This window comes from Myodes glareolus, chromosome 7, assembly GCF_982192425.1.
Source record: "Myodes glareolus chromosome 7, mMyoGla1.1, whole genome shotgun sequence".
Classification (NCBI taxonomy): domain Eukaryota; kingdom Metazoa; phylum Chordata; class Mammalia; order Rodentia; family Cricetidae; genus Myodes; species Myodes glareolus.
In genome coordinates this window covers 50,616,572-50,639,599 of record NC_142032.1, presented here as the reverse complement: position 1 = coordinate 50,639,599, position 23,028 = coordinate 50,616,572, and the positions used below count along the sequence as shown (strand labels likewise).

Genomic DNA, 23,028 nt, shown 5'->3' with positions numbered 1-23,028 from the left:
ATTGAGACACAGCTGTCAAGGCCCACATGTGGTTGTCAAAGGGAATTAGCTTTTTCCTTTCATAAGGTAGATCCCAGAGATCGAATGTTAAGTCTCAAACCCCAAGACAAATGGCTGAGGTGCCTATTTAATATATCAAGGTGGACCTGGCCGCCAGGTTCTCCCAGAATCCTTTCCTCCACAGGGTATGACCAATATACTCCACCCTTAAACCCTCCCAACTCCTACCCTCAGAACACTCTAGCTCAGAGCCTGGGCTGCCCCTCTCCTTGAGGCGCTCCCCTATATAATCCAGCCATTTTGGTTGCCTGTTTTTTTATCCATGTCTTCTTGGCTGCTTTACCTGGGTCCTCGTCTCTCCCTCGTCTCCTCCTTTGCCCTTCCCTTCTCATGTGGCTCAGGGTCATGCCCCTTCTGGACTTCCAGGTGTCCCTGTCTTTGCCTACAGTCTCCCTTTTATCTACAATAAACCTTCTTCTCCACCATACCTAGGAGTCGTGGCTGAGGTGCCTGTTTAGCGGTCATCATGATTAGTGACAAGTGCCTTTGCCCACTGGAACATTTTACTAAACCAATCAATGTTTTTGAAGGCTAAGGGATTTGAGGGTGTATGAGTGTCAGGTTTGTGGTGCCAGGCATTGAATGCTGGGCTTGAACGTGCTATAAACATACTCTGTCATTTGTGTTCCCATAATCAGTAGATTGGTTTTGTTGTTTTGTTTTGTTTTGTTTTGTTTTGTTTTGGAGTGTGTGTGTGTGTTGAGACAGGGTTTCTCAGGCTGGCCTCAAACTCTCAGATATCCACTTGCCTCTGCCTCCCAGTTGCTGGGATTAAAGGCGTACATGGCCACCACCTGACCATAGATTAGTTTATAATAAAGCCAAGGATGGATGCCTTTAATCCCAGAGGAGGCAAAGACAGGAAGATCTGTTAGTTCTAGACTAACCTGGTCTACATAGTGAGTTCTAGGACAGCCAGGGCATATTGAGAAAAAATAAATAAGTTAGCCTGGTGGTGGTGCACATGTCTTTAATCCCAGCACTTGGGAGGTAGAGGCAGGCAGATCTCTGAGTTTGAGGCCAGCTTGGTCTACAGAGCTAATTCCAGGATAGTGAAAGCGGTTGCACCAAGAAACTGTATCTCAAAAAAGCAAAAATAAATAGATATGTAGTAAGCTTTCTTGTTGGACTTTCTTGGACTGTCAGCCCTCAAATAATGACACAGAAACTTATTATTAATTATGAAAGCTTGGCCTTTAGCTTAGGCTTCTTCCCAACTTGCTCTTATAGCTCAGTTTACCCTGTTTCTATTAATCTACGTTCTGCCGTGTGGCTCTCTCCCATTCTGTGTGTCCAGCTTGCTGGCATCTCGTTGTACCTAGATTCATCTCCTCTTCCTCTCTTCGTTCCCAGAAGTCCTGCTTAACCTCTTCCTGCCTAGCTATTGGCCATTCAGCTCTTTATTAAACCAATCAGAAGATGCCTTGGCAAAGACATATCTTCACAGTGTACAAAAAAAGATTATTCCCACAACATAAATAAAATAAAGTTAAAACCTAGGCATCAGTGTATTTCTAAAGTCCTAACTTTATTACTACCATTGGTGTAATTAGTGTGAAGAACAGTGGTGATCTATATTTGTTTTGCAATGAAAGCCATCTTCTCTTGTAGAATTACTTTGAAAAACTGGAGAAATTGTCAGCTGCTGAAGAAATACAAGGTGATGGTCCTAAAAAGGAGCGTACCAAGCTCATCACCCCCCAGGTGGCCAAACTGGAGCATGCGTATAAGCCTGGTAAGCTCCCGGTCCATTGTTAAGAGAAACTTGTGGAGAGCATGAGTAACTTGACAGATGAACTCATAGATCCTTTGCTCGTTGAGATTCTGTAATTTTTAAAAACTTACTATGATCTTTTTTAGTATTCCTAAAATAGATAGAGGAAATAGTCTTTTGATAATTATTTTACTGAAAGGGTGGAGAATAGATTATGCAAAGGAGTTTCTTTAGGTGGCTGTGGTGAATCTCATCTGTAATCGCAGTATTGAGGAGACAGAAGCAGAAGGATCATGATTAAAACGAAAATGAAAAGGAAAGGGGTTGCTTCACTACATACATTCGTGTGGTAAATTATTAATCCACGGGTGAAGAACCAAGAAAAGATTTTTGAATGCTGTCTGCTTTATTCCAAGTCTTTACTGGAGTCTTCTTTGTCCTTGCAGTGCAGTTTGAGGGCTCTTTGGGTAAGCTTACTGTCTCTAGTGTGAATAATCCTCGGAAGATGATCGATGCTGTTGTGACATCTCGGAGTGAGGATGATGTAAGTGCCAGCTAATGGGTGTTCATTTTGGAGTCATTGGAATGAGATGAGGCATGGTGGAATTGTCTGTAACCTAGGTTGACCTGGTCTGTCGTGACTTTTTGGTTTTTCACACATACCCTGAAATAATGGTGCCTTCTTTAAAAAAAAAAAGTGGGGTGTGTATGTGACACATGACGTGGTGCACTGTAGAAGCCAAGAGGACAACTTTCCAGATTCTCCTTGCCACAGGGACTCGGGGATCACATTCAGATGGTCAGAGCAGCAGGCACTGTAACAGCTGAGCTCTCCTGCTGGCGCTAATGCCTTTGTTTACAAGGCGGTCACAGGGCCTGCAATAGCAGGGGTCTTTGGATCTGATGCTTCTGGCTGCAGATAGGGCCTGCTTATTCCAGTTTGCTGCATAAAACTATATTTCTGTGTTTTTAGATGTATTAACTTAGCTTAATTTGTGAGCTGATTTAGTCAATGACCTTTGTTTCATACTGTTGTCATTTTGGATTGTTAACTTTTAAGGAGTCCGGATTCTCAAGTATTTTCACCAATAAACCTAAAGGTGCATTCTTGGTTAAATGTTCTTAATAGAGGTAAAGAATTTGTACTGAATAACTTTATTTTTTTTTTTAAGGAAACAAAAGAAAAACAAGTTCGAGACAAGAGAAGGAAAACCCTTGTCATAATTGAGAAAGTAAGAATAAAATCTATTTCTATATTTAGTTTCAATTTAAAGAACTATCAAATTTATGTGTGTTCAAGAAGTAGAAAAGTGAGCAGTAAATCAGTATTCTTTGATTTTTTTAATTAATCAATTTTTTGTAATTACATTTTATGATTGGAGGTGGCATTGTGTATGTGTGTCAGAGGACAACTTGAGGGGGTGGCATCTTGCCTTCCACCATGTGGGCTCTAAGACTCTAACTCAGATTGTCAGGTTTGGGGGGAGGGACCTTTACCTGCTGAGTCATCTCACTGGCCCATGTTCTTTTCTATTACCTAAGAATTAATTTGTGTTAAGTGCTCGTTGTTTACCAGCGTGTGTTGGCGATGATTGTTCTATACCTTGCCTCTGGAGTCCTGGAAAGAACACTGCGCTGAGGTTTTATTCGCAGTTACTCAGCTAATAGATGATTATCTTTGAGCAGGTCATATGTTTATCTCATGTATCAGTGTTGTATCTGCTACAGCTCTTGTGTGGGAGTCAGATGATAATTTGCGGCAGACAACATGCAGCTCCTTCCAATACATGGCCTGCAGGATTGAACTCAGGCTCTCAGACTTGACAGCAAACACTTTTACCCACTGAGCAATCTCATCAACCCAGGTCATCTTGAGCCTAATAAAAATAAGAGTAAAAGTTCTGTTGTTCCATGAACTAGTTTAGTTTTACAGCACTTATTAGGCATTCCTGTGGACTGAGGAAAACATAATGATACATACAGTCTGTAAAGCACACTTACCACAGCACAGTACTACATACATAATACCGCACTACACCACCTAGAGCACAGTGGTTTAGAACATCAGCGCAAACCAGCCCTTTTGAGTCTACAATGCAAAGCTGAGTTACTTAATCTTTTTTGCTGTCATCAGTTTCTTCATGGGGATGATTGTAGTAGTTTTGTTTTGGGGTTGAGTGCAAATGATTGAATTTAAGTGCTAGATAATTGGCTGACACCTGTAAAGTTAAATTTAAAATATCTAGTCAGGCTGTAGAGATGGCTCATTGGTTAAGAGCACTAACTGTTCTTCCAAAGGACCTTAGGTTCAGTTCTCAGGACCCACATGGCAACTCACAACTGTCTATAACTCCAGTTCTAGGGGATCTGGCATCCTCACAAAGACATACATGCAGGCAGGACCCCCCCACAATGTACATAAAAATATATATTTTTTAAATCTTACCTATACCTTTGATCCCAGCACTTGGGAGGCAGAGGCAGGTGGATTTCCGTGAGTTCAAGGTCCAATTGGTCTACAAAGCTAGTTCTAGGACAACCAAGGCTACACAGAGAAATCCTGTCTCAGGAAACCAAAAAAGAAAAGAAAAATGGCCTGATTAGCAAATATTTATCAGGAATTCAGTGTGGTGGATTTTAATCCCAGAGTCAGTTTCTAAATGTGAGGACTAAAGAGTCAATTCCAGAAGAGCTCCACGGTGAGACCCTATCTATCACAGATGATCAGGGCTGGAGAAGATGATAAAAGTTTGCTGTATACATTTGAGGAACAGAGTTTGCATCCTTGGCATCCAAATAAATGCCAGGGAAATATGGCAATCCTCCCAGTATACAGGGGGCAGAGACAGAATCCTTGGAGCAACCTGGCTAGTTAGTTCAGCCTAATTGGCACCTCTGGGTTCAGGTAGGAGATGCTGCATCGATACAGAAAGTACTGAGGGAAACACTTGACACTCAAGCTCTGGCCTCTTTACACACACGCGTGTGCATGTTTATTACTAGAAGGTGACACTGGTGGCATTATTATGAAAGGTGTTTCAGCCTAACATTGCTGCTCGGAAATTTAGAAAAAAATTTCCTCACTACTTTTACAACCAGAGTATCAGTCCAAGAGAGAGAGAGAATGGTGCTTAAAGGATAATTATTTCACCGTGTTCCCCTGCATTTAATCAAGCACCTTAAAAAATAACTCATTTTATTTTGTATTGTACTCTTGTATTTTTACTTGCTAGGCCTAAACTATGAAGACGTTTATCTAATACTCTGTGGTGCTGACCCAGCATGTTATAGCCTGTTCTGTCTCTCCCCTAGACCTATAGTTTACTCCTTGATGTGGAAGATTATGAAAGGCGCTATCTCCTAAGTCTAGAAGAAGAGCGACCTGCCCTGGTGGATGAAAGAAAGCACAAAATCTGTAGCATGTATGACAACCTAAGGGGCAAATTGTCTGGACAAGAGAGGTATGCACGGTGCACTTTAAGGAGAGGGGAGACCTCTTCCATTGCCACTAAACTCCACATACTTGGGATTGTTGTGTACCCTGTCCCATCATCTCTATAAGCATTGCATCTGTCTTTCCTGGATTTTGTTGTTTTTGTTTTGAGACAGAGGCACACTGCATGGCCCTGACTGACCTTGAATTCACAGAGATCCAATTGTCTTCCGAATGTTGTTATTAAAGGTGTGGGCCACCACGCTAGACTAGTGTCTTTCTTTTTGTCCTCACTTGGGTGCTACTTCATATAAAAAATTCCATAATCCATTTGAGTTCTTTCTTGGATTCATTTTTTCAACAAAATACAGTGTCTACTAGGATTGTACTAGTGCTGCAGATAAGAGGGATCATTACTGGATTTTGGTTTTGAGGTGAGAAATTATATCTGGAGTACAATTACTAGTGTGTTCAACTTTGTAATCTATATGAATTTGCTTTCCTGCTAAACTGGCACTTAACAACATTTGTACTTTCTTGGGATTTCCATCTATAGACATACTCTAGTGTGTATGTGGAAGCCAGTTGATCTTCCAGTGAAGAATATTGACTTTCTATGTCATTTTTCTTCTGCTCATTGTCTGAAGCAAACCTAGTTGTGATAATGTCCTATAAATCCCAAATATTTAATGTAAGAGGACCACATCTGCTGACAGCTCCTTACCCGTCACTCAGATTCTCCTGAGACAGAACTTACACAAACAAAATAGACTTCTTTTTGGCACACTTTTGTGCTATTTTTCTGAAAAATATAGTTTATCCATAGATAGGCATGTTATGTAACCATTAAATGCATTCAACTGAAGCATCTTTATTGATAGAGAAAAGTGCTTAAGAGGTTAACTGAAGTTGGAGATTGCTGTAGATCAGAGGTAGAGCACTTGCCTAGCATACAGACGGCTCTGCACTCAGTTCCCCATTCTTGGGAGGAAAGGTGAAAAAAGTCAAATTATAAAACCATGCAAATTTTATGTGCTCTCCTAACAGTTATAAGTTAACATTTAATTTTTACTTAGATAGATTTGATCACATTTTTATATATAATATGGGAAATAATTTCCCATATTTGTAAAACTTAATTTTACTTTTTATTATTTAGTTAGAATTGGAGAGTAATCCTCAATATTGGTAGTACAGATGATTATGAAGATAGGATTGCATTTTTTTTTAAATGTGTGTTTTCTATATTGCCCTTACTGACATGAGGTGGCATTCTTCTTGCAGGCCAAGTGATGACCACTTCGTACAGATCATGTGTATCCGAAAAGGAAAGAGAATGGTTGCCCGCATTCTCCCTTTCCTCTCCACAGAGCAAGCAGCTGACATTCTCATGGCAACTGCCAGGAACCTCCCTTTCCTTATCAAGAAGGACGCACAAGATGAGGTACCCACCACGTAGGGCAACTTTTCTTAGGCTTGTCAACTTGGAAACTTTGGCTTTTAGTTGCTTTTTTGTATGTAAAATATCTCACTGCTCTGTTGTCAGTAGCTTCCTGTTAGCCTGGAATTAAATGGTGACCCACAGGTAAATTTTTGATTAAAAGATCCCTGTTTATCCTTGTGTTAGTTTTTCAAAGATTAGCAAAATTTCTTGTGCTTTTTCAAGTTCAAGACAAGAAATTGCTAAAAGAATAGTATTATTGAGCATGGAACTCAGAACAATGAGATACTTCTAAGGAAACATTGTAGTTGACTACAGATTGAGTAGTAACTACCTGAATTATCTGTGCAGAAGATATGCCTATAAAACACAAAAGAGCTGGAAATTGCTCTTTTGAGATTTTAGTATTTACATAAAGAAATGAAAAGTTTAAGTCTTATTAGAAAAATGCACCAGAATGAAAAAAAATATGCTTTAAAATTGATTAGATGTTTTAAGTTTTATTTAGGAATAGTTCGCCTGCATGTGTTTACATGCAGTGTGTGCGTAGCTGGTGTCCATGGAGGTCAGAGTAGGGCATATTTGTGCATCGCCATTTGGATGCTAGGAATTGAATCTGGGTCCTCTGTAAAAGCAACAAGTGCTCTCTAAACAGCTGAGCTGTCTCTCTAGCCCCCCAAACCAGTACATTTTTAAGAGACTCCAAGAATGAAAATGGAATGGAGGAAAATTTTCAAGATTTGAGATTTATGCTAGAGAATAAAAAGTTATGTTTATTTTAAAACATAAATGCCAAAAGAAGAGAATGCACCAGTGGGCAGTGTGTCAATCATGATCTCACAGAAATCGTCAGTGGAAGCAAGTTTGGGAAAATCTTACACATTTACCATATACTCACTTAATACTTCTACATACCAGGTACCATTTTATGTCATAGAAATGAAGCTAGGAATTCAAAACTACCTTCATGAAGCTTACTTGCTAGTAAAGAAAATTGCATATGGTAGCTCATGCCTAATTTTCCCACACTAGGGAGGCTAAGACAGAGGGGTTGCCATGAATTTGAGACTAACCTAAAAATATGTGTGTGTAGAGTTATAGTTCATGCTCTCCCCCCATCTCTGTTTGTGTACTTACGTATGTGTACATGCATATGCTGAGTTTTTAACCTATGTCAAGTAATACACCATGTCTCCAGAATCCATTTTTTTGCAGTAATTTCTGGTTCCAGGTGTGAGGTTTGGGATTAGATAATCCTAGTCTTATATCAGAGGCAAGTAACTAATAGGTTATTAGGGATACACATACCAATTTGAGGGACTCATATTTGCCAGAAGTGGTATACTTAACATCAGAAAGAAAAATTACAGCTGTTGACTGAATTAGATTTCATTTAATGACTTCATAATACCAAAAATATATCAATCATTTGTAGTGAGTGCTAGGCCAGTAACTCATCTCAAAAACTAAAAAGGAAGAATCAATTATTTATCCTACCTTTCCACTACAACCAAATATCCTGACACACAGTAGTATCGTAATGATTTTGTATATGGTGAGTATCCTGCTGGGAGGTAAGTGAAGGGACAGTTGGCAGAAGGTAACACTCTTGTTTATGTTTTGTAGGTGCTGCCATGCTTACTGAGTCCCTTCTCTCTTCTCCTCTATCATCTTCCTTCAGTGACTGTCACCAGCCTTCTGCAACAGCTAATGAACCTACCTCAAAGTGCAACTGCACCAGCACCCTCCAATCCTCACCTCACTGCTGTGCTCCAGAACAAGGTGGTCTTGTCCTTCAGTGTCCTCAGTTTATGTGGCATCTAAATTTGACTTAGGAGAAATATGATTACTATAGCTTTCTTCCACTCAGGAATTACATTACACTAACAAAGGCTAGAAAACAAACAGTGGTTTGGAGAAAATAGTTCTTTATGAAATTTGTGGCATCAAGCATCCAGTCTTTTTTACAATTATTCTGGTCCTCTCTTTAACAGTATATTTCTATACTCATGTTTCAGAACAGTTCTGAAAGTTAAAACTGTCTTGGCATGAGGAACAAAGCTGGATATGGATGATTAACTGCTTGTCCTCTTTGTTAGGACTTTCCCCAGGAATTCTTGTCAACAAAAGTTTCTGTCCTACTTGATCCTACAGCTGTTCAGTCCCAACAAAACACACAGAGGCTTATATTAATTATGAACTGGTTGACCTATTAGCTCAGGCTTATTATTAAAACTTAAATTAATCCATAATTCTTATCTATGTTTAGCCACATGGCTTGGTACCTTTTATCAGTAAAGCATTCTCATCCTTTGCATCTGGCTGGTGTATGCATCTCTGCCTTTCCTCTTCCCAGAATTCTCTTAGTCTTGTTGTCTCACCTATACTACTGGCCAATCAGCATTTTATTAAACCAATATGAGTAACAAATCTGTACAGAGTGAGTACAAGAGCATTATCCCACAGCACTTCCTCTTTTTTCTTTTCCAAGCAATAACTCTGAATCTAATCTTTTGTTTAACTTTTTCCTGACCATTATCAATAACAACTTGTAACCAACACTCTAAACAAAGACCATTTTTGGTGTAGTTTTCTAGACTACTTCTTGCTGATTGAGGGTGCTGATAATCTTATGGGGACCTAAAGAAAATTGAGGATTATGGTCAAGTCCTGACTGAAGTATTCTATGAGCCTGGATCATCTCAGCCAGCAGTCTTATATTTGTGGTTGTGAGCCCAGCCTTTAGCAGCTGAGCCACCTCTCCAGCCCCAGCCAGCAGTCTTTAGGTTGTTCTGAATATAGAATTCAGGAAACTGCAACAGAGGTGTTCTGAAATATTGGATTATAATTTTCTGTGGAAACAAAAGCAAAACCTCTGCTCCAAAGTAACATATCTTTTGACTTCAGTTTTGAAGTCAAGCTTTTCGAAATCTATAGCTTAGATTAATCCAGCAGCATTTCTAATCAAGTCTTTAGCAGCTGTTGCTCTTTCCTCAGCAGTCACACAATTCAAAGACAACATAATAACCTAGAGTATCCAGACTCTCTATATTTTCCATCTTTACATGACTTTTTTTTTTTTTAACTCTATTTCTTTCATTTTTAAGTTTGGTTGCCCCACCTATATTTCCTGCCTGGCTACTGGCCAATCCATGTTTTCTTAAACCAATATGAGTGACAAATCTTTACAGTGTGTAAATCCCACAGCAGATTGTAACCAGCTCTGCTGAGTAGCAGTGGCCAGGACTCAGCCACGTGGCACACCTAGCTGCAGGAACACTGCATACAGCTTTCAGTTATGTCTTGTTCAACTTGGTGCACCTGGGTTGAATCCCAGCGTTCAGGCCAGTGGGTCTCTGAGTTTGAGGCCAGCCGACTTCACATATTGAGGACATAAGCCTTACCTCAAAAAAAAATTATTTTTAGTTATTATTTTAGTTTAGTTTAGTTTAAAAAAATTATTTTAGTTTTTTCTCTAAAAAACCTTTTAGAGAAAACCTGATGAGAAAAGAGGATCTTGAGTTTCTAAACAGGCAGTGTCAGTCCTCGCCTGCCCTTTGTAGCCTTATGACCCTGAGTGTTTGTTGGGACGTGCAAGTGTTGATGCAGGTTTTGCAGTCCTGTTATTTAGATGATGTCTGGTATGTGGTAGGCACTTGTTTAGGGCCACACTAAGCAACAGAGGCGAAGTCTTAGGACCTCTTTCTTTGACCTGCCATCAGTAACAGGCCATCTGAGATAGGAAAGAATACCTGTGTCCCTCGGGATATTGGTGGGTTAGTCATGACCTTCCTATTACTTAGTCGCTGTTTTAATTTGATAAGAACAGTAAACCAGAAAGTCTTCCAGATCATGAGCCTGGTGAAAATTTGCCTGCAAATAACATTAAGGGAAGCTTTGTGGAAAAGAAAGATTACCCTCTAATATGAACCCAGGAAAGTAGAATGAAATCCCAAAATAAGTATCCATTTATGGTCCATTATAGATATGACTTACACATTTAACCTAGGGCTGTGGGTATTTTCATTTGGTGCCCCTTAAGAGTTCACGTTGTGATAGGCATGGTAGCACATCCTTTTTCCCCAGTAATCTTGAGGTACAGAGGCAGACAGATCTCTTAAGTTCAAGGACAGCCAGGGCTACACAAACCCTGTCTCCAAAAAAAAAACAAAAACAGAAAAGAAAAGAAAAAAAATCATGTTGCTGATTTTTTTTTTTAGATGCCTATTAACACTCTTTGTAAGTTTTTATACTTCAGATAAGAATATACTCTGTGTGTACACACTCATGCACTTTTGGTGGTGTACATGCAGAGGCCATATGGCCAGAGGTTGTTGTCTTTCCTTGATTATTCTCTGCCTTTGCTTTTTTTTTTTTAAAACTTTTTTCTTTTATTTATTTATTATGTATACAATATTCTGTCTGTGTGTATGCCTGCAGGCCAGAAGAGGGCACCAGACCTCATTACAGATGGTTGTGAGCCACCATGTGGTTGCTGGGAATTGAACTCAGGACCTTGGAAAGAGCAGGCAAGGCTCTTAACTGCTGAGCCATCTCTCCAGCCTCCCTCTGCCTTTGCTTTTTGAGAGAAGTTCTCGGACTGAACTTGGCTTAGGCTGGCTGGCCACTGTACATGAAGGTCTTCAGGCTCCGTCTCCCAGAGCTGGGGTCAGGTGCACACCATCATGTGCAGCTTTTTCTCAACTGAGCTATCTTCTTAGCCCCAGGAGTGTATATGTATTTTCTCAGTTTCCTTTGAGCTTTGGTTATTTTGTTTCTCTTTATTTTTGTTAATTTGTTTTGTTTTGCTTTTTGAGGCATTGTCGTGTATCCCAGGCTGGCCCCCAACCCCCAGTGTAGCCAAGGATAACATTGATCTTTTGATCCTCCCGAATATTGTGATTGTAGGTATGCTTCATCACAAGTTTATGCTGGGGGGTCAAACCTGGAACCTTGCGCGTGCCAGCAAAAAATGCCACCCACTGAGCTACATCTCCAGGGAGCCTTGTAGTTCTTTCTCTTTTCTTTTTTTTTTTTTCTTTTTGTCTTTTTTCTTTTTTTCTACCTCGGGACAGGGTTTCTCTGTATAACTGTCCTGGAACTGACTCTATAGATCAGGTTGGCCTCAAACTCACAGAGATCCACCTGCCTCTGCCTCCCAATTGCTGGAATTAAAGGTGTGCATCACCACACCCAGCTCTATAAGGTTCTTAATACCTTTTTTTTTTCTTCTAATTTTCTATGAACTTTGACTTTTCTTCTTAATCTATTTGATTCTTAAAAATAGAAGAAATGCCAAATGATGATTATCTGTAACTGGGCAGAAAATCTTTTCAAAACAGAATAGGATAGGAAGAGGGCTTTCTGTACTTGATGTCTGCTGTGCCAGAAACAATCCAGAGGAGAGACACACCTCTGACACCAGGCTTGCCTGACCCCCTCCCCTGGCTACACAAAAGCTTTCATGAACAGCCGTCCCCATAAGTGCCAGGGTCCCATTAACTGAAGTGTAAGATGTAAGAGGCTTAGATGCACTGTTTTGGTTTTTGCTGTTGTTGCTTTTAGATTTGTTTTATGTGCATGAGTTTTTTTTTGTGTGTGTGTACACCTTACAGATATCAATGGATGGTTGTGAGCCATCCTGTAGTTTCTGGGAACAGATCCTCTACAAGAACAGAAAATGCTCTAAACCACTGAGCCATCTCTCCAGCCTCTTAGATGCATTGTTAAGTCTAATTCCATCTGGCTTCTCTTACAGTTTGGCTTGTCACTGCTCCTAATCCTCCTAAGCCGTGGGGAAGACCTACAGAGTTCGGACCCTAATATAGAATCAACGCAAAATAACCAGTGGTCAGTACTTGTATTGTAAATTCTTCTAAATAATCTTTGCTCTCCTTTATCTCATAACATTTTGGGTTTTCTTTATCAGGACAGAGGTGATGTTCATGGCAACGAGAGAACTTCTACAGATACCCCAAGCAGCCTTGGCCAAGCCAATTTCAATACCCACAAATCTAGTGTCCCTTTTTTCTCGCTATGTTGACCGGCAGAAACTGAACTTGCTGGAGACAAAATTACAGTAAGTTCCAGATAAATTTCACTACCTTGGTGTTTTAGACATCATACTGTGGGAGGATGAAGCTGAATGGGAGTGAGAGGTTGAGACATCCATTTAAATGTTTGTTTGTTTGCTAAAACAAATCACTGTATTGTGTGCAACAGTCCTTCAGAAAATGACAAAATGATGAGAGAACAGAAATATCTAGGGACTTTTATTATGAGGATTCTTAAAAAGGTGTAGTTTTAATGTAAAAGATTCATCTTATTTTAACTTACTTATACTAAAGTTGTCTTTCTCTTCATACCCTTAGGCTGGTTCAGGGGATACGATAAAAGCTCTCCGGTGTGCCCTGTACCTTCTTTTGGCTGACACCTGCACTGCTGCCATCACCAATGGAGTGTTTTTAATGAGGGAGGGGAGATAGCTTATGACCCAAAGGAAAGTCTTGTGGGATCGACCTATTTTCAGAGGTTAGCTCTGAATGCCAGGTATTTCCCCACTGCTCTGATACTTCTGCTGGGTAATACTTCCGCTGGTTTCTTTGACCTTCTGTGTTACACTTTGCATGTCCTACTTTTACTCAACTCTTCTCAATTTTGCATTTTCTTTTCCCTAGAGACACAAACATAATATCCCTTTATCCCATCACCACTATTACAATTCAAAGTAGGTTGTAGTCTGCCAAAGGTTCTCTCCATCCTTTGAAGTCTTTTTTCATCTTCCCTTATTACTATGACTATAGAAGAGCCAAAACCAAGTAGAAGTCAAGATATAGGTAAATATACACACCCCTACACACATGTTCATGTGGTCTCCAGAGGGTCCTTAAAGAATGAGTTTTAGTTTGAAAAATATTTAGTTGACATATACCTCTAAAAATAAACCAGCTGATATATTTTTAGTCTGTTTCTGTTCCATCTTGTAATTTGGTGGATTCTACTTTTTTAATATATAAATACAGGGTACACGGCACATTACATTAAATCAAACTTGTTAATTGGCTGTTGCCCAGCTCTAGGCTGAGAAGTCTTTTCTTTCTCTCTCCTGTATTTCCTTTGTTCCTGACTACCGTAATGGAAAGAGCACACACACAGCTAAGCCTTTCCTGCGATGAGTACAGCGTGCTTGAGCCTGTCCCTCAAGTGCATTCACGAGTACCCAAGACGAGCCTCACGTAGAGCCTGCTTTTGCAGTGTAGCTTTGCGCACCTGCACTGTCTTCCTGATGTGACTTCTGTAAGCCATGCTTCTGCTTCTCTTCCCCATATCATTTAGTGTCTTGGGTAGAAGCCTCCAAATGTAGCCATGGCTGCTAAGCTTGGGCTGTTCTGCCCTTCAGTCTCCTCTACCCTGCAGCAGAACTGCTGTCCTGGCTGCTTAGTCTTGCCTGAGCCCCATCTACTGGCAGCTGGGGCCTGGGTTTGAATCTTAGGGACACTTTCCTTCACCCTTCTTACCTTCAGCAGTCAGCCAGGATAAGGGACTTAGCTCCCTAGTAGCTGCAATTCTAAAGAACTAAATTGAATTTATTTTATATTCCCATCCTGATCCTACTTTCTGCTCTTCTCACCTTTTTGAATGTAGTCGGGACAGGCTATGATATTTAAAGAGAATAAACGTTTTTGCACATACCTAGATAATGGTAAAGCCCTCCGTTACAACCAGCTGTCCTCGTTCTCATCTTCATTTCTTCTCATTCTGTGGCCTCAGGCTCCGCCAGCTGCTCCCCAGTGACGGTCTCTAGCTCCCCTCTACCGTCTGCTGACTGTCTCCACTGAGCCTTTCCTACCCTCCCTTCACACCTGATCAAGTAAACACTTGATTATTTTCTTCTTCCTTATTGTGCTTTTTGTTCAGTTCTAATTAATAAAAATAAAAGTTTCTAAATTTACATTTTTATAGGGTATTGTAAATAAAAACAAATTGTATACTTGAAAATGTGTACTTGTGTTTTATGCCTTTTTTGTTTCTGTTTCTGTTTTTAATGGGTTTTCTATCATACTTGGATTCACTAGCAAAAATCTTAATGTTGAAGAAATGGCACTTCACCCTGAAGAAATTCACATATTTCTAGACAGATGCCCATCTCTTTTTGCTCTTAAAGGGCTTAGGTAGTCCCGTAAGCATTTAGCTGCCCTCATGGTTTGTATTTCTCTTAGCTCTAACCCTGTAGCTTTGTTTAATCATTAAAACAAAAGAACCATCTTGCTAGGCACATACCTGTAATCCCAGCTTGCAGGATGTGGATCAGAAAGATCATTTATTTTTACTCTTTTAAAGTGAGCAAGATTGAAGAGTCAGCAAACTAGTAAAGAAAATCGGAGGAGGGCAAGGAGATGGTTCAGTGGTTAAAGGAACTTACTGTTTTTCCAGAGGACCCAAGTTCAATTCTCATCATTTGCATTGGCAGTTCACAGCCATCTATAACTTCAATTCCACAGGATCTGCTGCCCTTTTCTGATTTCTGTGGACACAAAGGCATCGTGTCAAGGTACATACACAGACAAAGCACCCATATACACTTTAGTTTTAAAGGAAGAACAGTGGGAAGGGAAGTCGGATCCAAGAGCAGAGTGTTAGATGGAGTGTTTCTGCTGCAAGGAGTAGAATGTAATGGGGAGAGATGTATTTCCTTGTGTTTGTTTTTTAGGCAGGGTTTCTCTGTGTAGCCCTGGCTGTCCTGGAACTCACTCTGTGACAAGGCTGGCCTTGAACTCTCAGCAATCTGCCTGCCTCTGCCTCCTGAGTGCTGGGATTAAGGACATGTGCCACCACTTCTGAAAGTTTTTTTTTTTTCATTTTATATCCAAACCACAGTTTCTCCTTCCTCTCCTCTAAACCCCTCCCCATACCTCTCTTCTGCCCCTCTTCCCCCGTCCCCATCCATTCCTCCACCATTTCTGTTCAGAAAAGAACAGGCCTCTTGTGGATATTGACAAAACATGGTATATCAAGTTGTAAGACTAAGCACCTTGCCTTGTATTAAGGCTGAGCAAGGCACCCAGTATGAGAAGTAGAGTCCCAAAAGCCAGCCAAAGAGTGAGACAACCCCCACTTCCCACTGTTAGGAGGTCCACGAGAGGACCAAGCTGCACAACTGTCACATATGTGCAGAGGGCCTAGGTCAGTTTCATGCAGGCTCTCTGGTTGTTAGTTCGGTCTCTGTGAACTCCTATGAGCTCAGGTTAGTTGATTCTGTGGGTTTTCTTGTGATGTCTTGATCCTTCTGGCTTCTATAACCCTTCCCCTGCCTGTCTTCAGCAGGATTCCCAAAGCTGAGTCCAATGCTTGGCTGTGGGTCTCTGCACCTGTTTCCACCAGTTGCTGAATGAAGCAAGAGATGTGTTCTTAACTTTAGCATAAATCCTATTGTTAGGTGGCTTCCCTTGGGGAAAATCCACAAGGCTAAATTCAAAGTGTCCAGCGAGACACTAAAGTACTATGCAATACTTCACAACTTTGAGACCTGAAAACTCAGGCTCTGGAAGAACCCAGAACTCGCCTTGGGCCTTGGGTTAACTAATAGTAAAAACCCAGAGAATGTTCTAGTTACTTTGAAAGTATTTTGTAAGTGTAGGAATAATGAATGTAGTCAATAGTTATATTAGATGATAAGATAATTTGTGGTATAACAACTGTCATCAATCTATGAGTTTTGTCTGCAAATGCATGTGCAACTATATTTGGGCTGGTTCTTGGAGAAGTCAGAAAAGGATGCTAGATACCCTAAAGGTAGTTACAGATGATTGGGAGCCACCATGTTGGATGCTGGGAACTGAACCCAAGTCCTCTGAAAGAGCAAGTGCTATTAGCCTCTGAGACATCTCTTCAGGCTCAGAAAAAAAATGCTACAGGGGAAAATACAATAGAAGGGTAGAGCATACCAGCTGAACAATCAAAGACCAATTTTTTTGTTTTATTTTTGTTGTTGTTGTTGTTGTTTGAGACAAGGTTTTTCTGTAGCTTTGGAGCCTGTCCTGGAACTAGCTTTTGTAGACCAGGCTGGCCTTGAACTCACAGAGATCTGCCTGCCTCTGCCTCCTGAGTGCTGGGGATTAAAGGTGTGCACCACTACCTCCCAACTTAAAGACCCATTTTAATAAGTCCAAGCTGGAGATTCCTAGTAAGCTCCCTTATCCATCCTAAATTGCATTTTTTTTCAAATCTATAGCTATTGAATCACTGAAGTAGCCTTTAACATTAGGAAGACAAGACATGGCTTACAAATTTTTATTTTGAGAGGACAGTGAGGTCTACTGTGTGTGAAGGCCAAAATGGCCTTATGCTTTCCCTCTTCTAGCTATGCTTGAGTAGCTTGGTTGGCATTGTGATCTCTGAGAAGTGAGTATGTTGGATTTCCGCAAGCAAGGCTTTAGTCAGACAACTCAGCATCTTAAAATGAACCAATGGCGTTATTTTGACTTCCTTTCCTCTTGCATTAGAGACACAGTTATGAATAGCTTGCAGGTCTCATGACAGCCTCTGCCTTACTTTTTAGTTTGCAAATGTTGGACGGAAGGCTGTTCAGAGGAGTTTGCTCATTATTCAACGTGACTCTCCAAGCTCCCAATTTAGCTGAACTCACTCTTCAAAGTGATACTAACCAAAACTGGACTTGAGCTCTCCAAACTATGTAGAAGAAAGCTAAGTGATGAGCAATGTGTGTTGTTTGGGGGTTTTTTTGTTTGTTTTTGCCAATTGTGAATTTAACATCCTTAAAATTACTTAGATTGTATCAGTTTGAAAAATAAATGCTGGTGATACTGCTAACCTAGCATACACAAATCCCTGGGTTTGATCTCTAGTACTGCATAAAACTGGGTACTCCCAGCACTGGGGAACTGGGGCAAGAAGATCAGGAGTTCAATATCCTCAGCAGCAGAATGAATTTATAGGCAGCCTGGGATATGTGACAATAGAGGAAAAAATCTGATACTTGATAAAACAAAAAAAAAATTGTTAAATGAAAATCCCAGAGCCATGGGTGGACTACCTCATGAGATGTTGGTGAGGGAGTTCCTTGATGCCCCAGAACAATCGATTGCCACCAGAACTAGGTAGTAAGACTGTACTTCTGAAGATGCTTTGGTCTCAGGACATAAATCAAGCTGAAAGTCTCCTACGTGTTAGCTAGATCTCATAGTGCTGGAAGATGCTATGCAAGCTGCTGAAAACTGTTGTCAGTTGTGGACCCTCACTACAACAGTACAGAGCAGCTAGCCAAGCTGAGCCCACTGGTACAATAGTGGCAAGTGTGTTGTGGGGGTAACCAACCACTTTCTGCATGGTACTGATGCTGGCACCACAGGAGAATATTTTCATCTGATACCCAGTCAAAAGCCCATGACCGGGGCTGGAGAGATGGCTCAGAGGTTAAGAGCATTGCCTGCTCTTCCAAAGGTCCTGAGTTCAATTCCTAGCAACCACATGGTGGCTCACAACCATCTGTAATGGGGTCTGGTGCCCCCTTCTGGCCTGCAGGCATACACACAGACAGAATATTGTATACATAATAAATAAACAAGCAAATAAATAAATATTTTTAAAAAAAAACATGACCAAGAAGGTCATAAACCCAAGACAGGAACAGCTGCTGTGTTGTCTTGCTAATAGTTATGATGTATGCATCAAGTTGCCTTCTAAATAGCTATGTGTATATGCATGTAAATGAGTGCTGCTTGCTGTCAGTGTTGGTCAGAGAAACTTCTTTCTAGCAAGTCAAAGTACTGAGAGTAAATGACTGTTGAATGTCTAAAAGTGGGAACTCTATATCACTCTCTAGAAATCTCAGGGCGCTATTGGAAGGGGTGGGAAGAATACAAAAGACAGAGGCAGTAGGGGAAACAAGGTAGCATACTGGTGTAGAAGGAGCGAATGGCGGGCCACATCCCGCCACCCCCCTAGTTTTACCGGAGATAATTACACAGAAACTGTATTCATTTTAAACACTGCTTGGCCCATTAGTTTTAGCCTCTTATTGGCTAATTCTCACATCTTGATCTAGCCCATATCTAATATCTGTGTAGCACCATGAGGTCATGGCTTACTGGAAAGATTCTACCCCACATCCATCTCGGAGAGGAGAGCCATGGCATCTGCCTGCCTCTGCTTTCTTTCTCCCACAATTATGTTCTGTCTTCCCCTGCCTACCTATGTTCTGACCTATCAGGCCAAGCAGTTTTTTTATTAATTAACCAATGAAAGCAACAGAAATACAGAAAACCCACCTACATCATACTGGCTTCCAGGTATGATATGACTATCGCAGTCTTGAACTCACAGCATCTGTGATCATCTGTGCAAGGTTAGACAGATCAACATCCTGTTATGGAAGGGGGAGGGGCCCATGGGCCCCACCCTCCCTGAGGTTTTATGTGCAGTTAATGGTTGATGGGGGGTGGATGGAGAGACTTTTATTTCAGTGGTGTAGTTACTGGTGAAGTGTCCATGCCTCTGTAAATAAACCCCATGTACATTCCTATAAGGAACACTAATGAGATAGTCACACACGCACAGACGTGAGAACAAAAGGGGAACAGGTTGGGAAGAGGAGGGCATTAGTGAGAAGGGGAAGGAGGCAGAGAGTAATGGAGGGGTGAGTGTGATCCAAAGAGATAATACACATGTATAAAAATGCAACCAATTTTTGTGTGGAATATATGCCAATAAAAAACATCTTGAACCAAGTATGGCACACACCTTTAATCCCAGCACTCAGGAGTCAGAGGCAGGAGGATCTCTGTGAGTTCAAGATCAGCCTGGTCTACATAGTGTGTTTCAAGACATCCAGGGCTATGCAGAGGGCCTGTCCAAAAATAAAATAAAATAAATAAATAAATAAATAAATAAATAAATAAATAGAACATTCTAGAAAAAAAATCTAAAATTCTACTCTCCAGAAAAAAAAACAAGGTAAGAGTTTAGTGTATTGCCTTTGAAGTGATTTCAGCATAAATATGCATACAAAGATATACATTATAGACATTTTGCATTTACCTTTAATATACCATGGCCATCTTTTTACATCAGTGCAGAGAGAGCCGCCCTGTTTATGGTTCTTTGCCCCACTGTGTAAAAATTTAACTGTTTCAGTTGGTAGGTTTCACTCTTCAGCTATCTCTCCATTTCTCATGAAGAATAAACAAGGGTAACCCTACCCAGCTTTACATTTCTATAGCTATTTTATAATCTAGAAAGAACACACTTTTTGTTTTGTTTTTCGAGACAGGATTTCTCTTTGTATTTTTGGAGCCTGGCCTGGAACTTGCTCTGTGGAGCGGGCTGGCCTCAAACTCACAGAGATCCACCTGCCTCTGCCTCCCAAGTGCTGGGATTAAAGGCGTGTTCCACCACCACCCAGCTACACTTTTAAAAAATGATTTATATACATATGATCGTTTTGCCTATGTGTGTGCCATGAGCCATATCTATGTCCCCAAACAAATCTTTTCTATTTTGATCCTCTAGCCTTTTGAAAGAGAATAGCCAACTATAATTGTACTGCCAAAATGACTTTCTAGACCAGCTGTTCTCAATCTATGGGTCAAGACCTCTTTGGGGTTGCATATCAGACATTCACATTATGATTCAGAGCAGTAGCATTACAGTTACGAAGTAATATTCTGGTTGGGAGTCACAACATGAGGAACTGTGTGTTAAAGGGTCACAACATTAGGAAGGTTGAGAACCACTGAATTCTAGATCATCCAGCTGGTAAGGGCTAAAATGGGATTTGAGTCCTAGCTGGAAGATATCCTGATCCTAGATCTGAGCTTTGTGTAGAAGCAGCTGGAAAGCTGCACAGCTTGAAGGCAACATCTGCAGCCTTCCTGATTGGCTTTTAATGACTTCACTTTCAGCAAGCAGATTAAGCAGTTGCCTCTTGGGAATGTCCAAAAAGGGAACTGGGTCTGCGGTAAAGATTTGAATCACAAGGATGGGTGTAGTGATGTGGCTCTGGATCCTGGGAAGGAGACGCAAATGGCGTTCCTTCCATTCTGTCGGTGCTGTGGAAAAATCAGATCATAAACGGGTTGTTCCTTCTGGAATTTACTGCATTCACGTCTGAGCTGCACAAACGCAGAAACGATTTGTTGCATTTGTAGAACAAATGCAGAAACTGCCTTGTTCACCACAGAACCCAGCATAGGGCTGACACGTAGCAGGCAACCAAAAATCATCAGGCTGTGAAATGACAGTACGACGACGGGACCGAGCTTAAGGGTGATATACCAAGACCCCCTTTAAACAGACGTGAAAAGTGTGAAGTCTGTTTCCAGAGGCCTATTTCTAAACACACTGTCACTCATTTTATCAGCAAGTCAGGAACAATTTGATAGTATCAACCAAACCTTATTGTTCTGGTACAGCTTCTGCCCCTAGTGGGATACTTGCAGCGGTGGGTGCATACTAGAAAGAAGCAGCTAGGGTGACGGCTTTGAGTGGGGCTTGTACATGACAGGATGGGGGCCGGACTTTTTAAGTTGGTGTTTTTCAAGCAAACATGAATAAAATGAGAACAGCTACACAAAAGAAGCTCGTGAGAACTTCAGGAAGTGGTGGTGCAAGCCTGTAATCCCCGTGCCTGGGATGCCGAAACAGGAGAATCCCTGTCTGAATTCAAGGCTAGCCTGGCTGTTGTCAGCGATTTCTGTCCCACTCGATCCCACGGCCGTTCAGTCCCAAAGAAATACACAGAGGCTTATATTAATCATAAACTGGTTGGCCTATTAGCTCAGGCTTCTTATTAACTCTTTTAACTCTTACATTGTACATTAACCCATAACTCTTGTCTGTGTCAGCCACGTGCCTTGGTACCTTTTATCAGTGAGGCATTCTCATCTTGCTTCCTCTGTGTCTGGGTTACAGCTGCAGACTGACCCTTTTCTCTTCCCAGAATTCTCCTGTTCTGATTGCTCCACCTATTCCTGCCTGGCTACTGGCCAATCAGCATTTTATTAAAGCAATATAAATGACAGATCTTTACAGAGTAGAAGACCATTGTCCTGCAGCAATGGGCTACAGAATAAGAGCCTGTATTAAAAAAAAAAAAAGTTGAAGAAATGGGGCTGAAGAGATGGCTCAGTGGTTAAGAGCACTTACTGTAGAAGGATGGCTTGGTGGTTAAAAACACTGAAGAGTCCCAGGGTTAGTTCCTAGCACCCACATACTAGCTTACAACCATCCATAGCTCCAGTTCTTGGGGATCCAGTGGCCTCTTCTGACCTCTGCAGGCACCAGGCATGCAAGTGGTGCACATACATAAGTGCAGGTTAAGCAATCATACACATAACATGAAATAAGTAAATCTAGAAGCAAGACAGGAACCACTGAAGGTCAATATCATTGGAGTAACAGGAGTGAACAGAATAGACCACAAAAACTGGAGAAGGATCTAGTCTCACTGCATTAGAAAGACAGCACTTCTAAGAGCAAAAAGAAAAAAAAAAAAAAAACGCCTGATATCCACCATTATTAATCACCATGGCACAGAAATAGAAATAGACCTAAGTGTTATTGCTTTTGCTGTAACAATAGCTGAAGTAGTTAACACCTAACAAAAAGAGATGTATTTTGGTCCATTTTGTTGAAAGTCCAAGAGTATGGCTCCAGAATTTACTCATCTTTGGCCGAGGGCCATGTGCTGCTCCATGTGTGATAGAAAGACTAGGGAAAGTGAGTGTGCAGAACTGAGGAACAGAGCAACTGACCCACTGCACAAGCCCTCCTGATAACTAACCCACTTTTATGGCACTTTATTAATTCCTTCATGCGAGTGGAGACCCTATAACCTAATTATCTCTTAAAGGTCCCATAGCCTCTTAATCATCTCACATGGGCAACCAAACTTCAACATAAATTTTACTAGCAAGTCACACCCCAAACACAGCAGGTTCCCTAATAAAATCTGACACCGTTTTCCTCTTATGCAGACTCTGCATCTTTAAAAGGGAAAGTGACTAGCTAGTCAGTTGTGAAGATGCATCCCTATAATCTCAGTACTTGAAAGGTAGAGGCAAGAGGCCAGGAGTTCAAGACCAGCCTAACTACGTGAGACCCTCTCTCAAAACAAAACTAAACAAACAAACAAACAAAAAAGGTGAAATCATTGAGGAAATAACTTTTTAAAAATATTTACTCTGTGTGTGTGTGTACATATGTGCGTGTGTGCATATATACACACGTGTCCGTGTCAACATGAGTGTTAGTACCCATGGCAGCCAGAAGAACTGGAGTTATAGGTGGTTGTGAGCTGACCAAGTGGGTGCTAGGAACTGAATGTGACTCCTCCAGACCCACAATTGCAAATGCTTTTAACCA

The 23,028-nt window shown here is 40.9% G+C and overlaps 1 protein-coding gene across 2 annotated transcripts in view; it reads left to right on the top strand.

Annotated features, from left to right (window-relative positions):
- Window positions 1-14,650, top strand: part of Patl1 (PAT1 homolog 1, processing body mRNA decay factor) — a 31,801-nt gene extending 17,151 nt beyond the window's left edge. For both annotated transcript variants that reach the window (XM_087908086.1, XM_087908087.1), the window contains 9 exons: window positions 1,672-1,795; window positions 2,221-2,318; window positions 2,947-3,006; window positions 5,087-5,235; window positions 6,492-6,651; window positions 8,275-8,430; window positions 12,407-12,498; window positions 12,578-12,727; window positions 13,020-14,650. In XM_087908086.1, coding sequence (XP_087764212.1) covers window positions 1,672-1,795; window positions 2,221-2,318; window positions 2,947-3,006; window positions 5,087-5,235; window positions 6,492-6,651; window positions 8,275-8,430; window positions 12,407-12,498; window positions 12,578-12,727; window positions 13,020-13,041 — 1,011 coding nt within the window. In that variant the 3' untranslated portion in view covers window positions 13,042-14,650. The remainder of the gene's footprint in view (window positions 1-1,671; window positions 1,796-2,220; window positions 2,319-2,946; window positions 3,007-5,086; window positions 5,236-6,491; window positions 6,652-8,274; window positions 8,431-12,406; window positions 12,499-12,577; window positions 12,728-13,019) is intronic.
- Window positions 14,651-23,028: the final 8,378 nt, after the last annotated feature.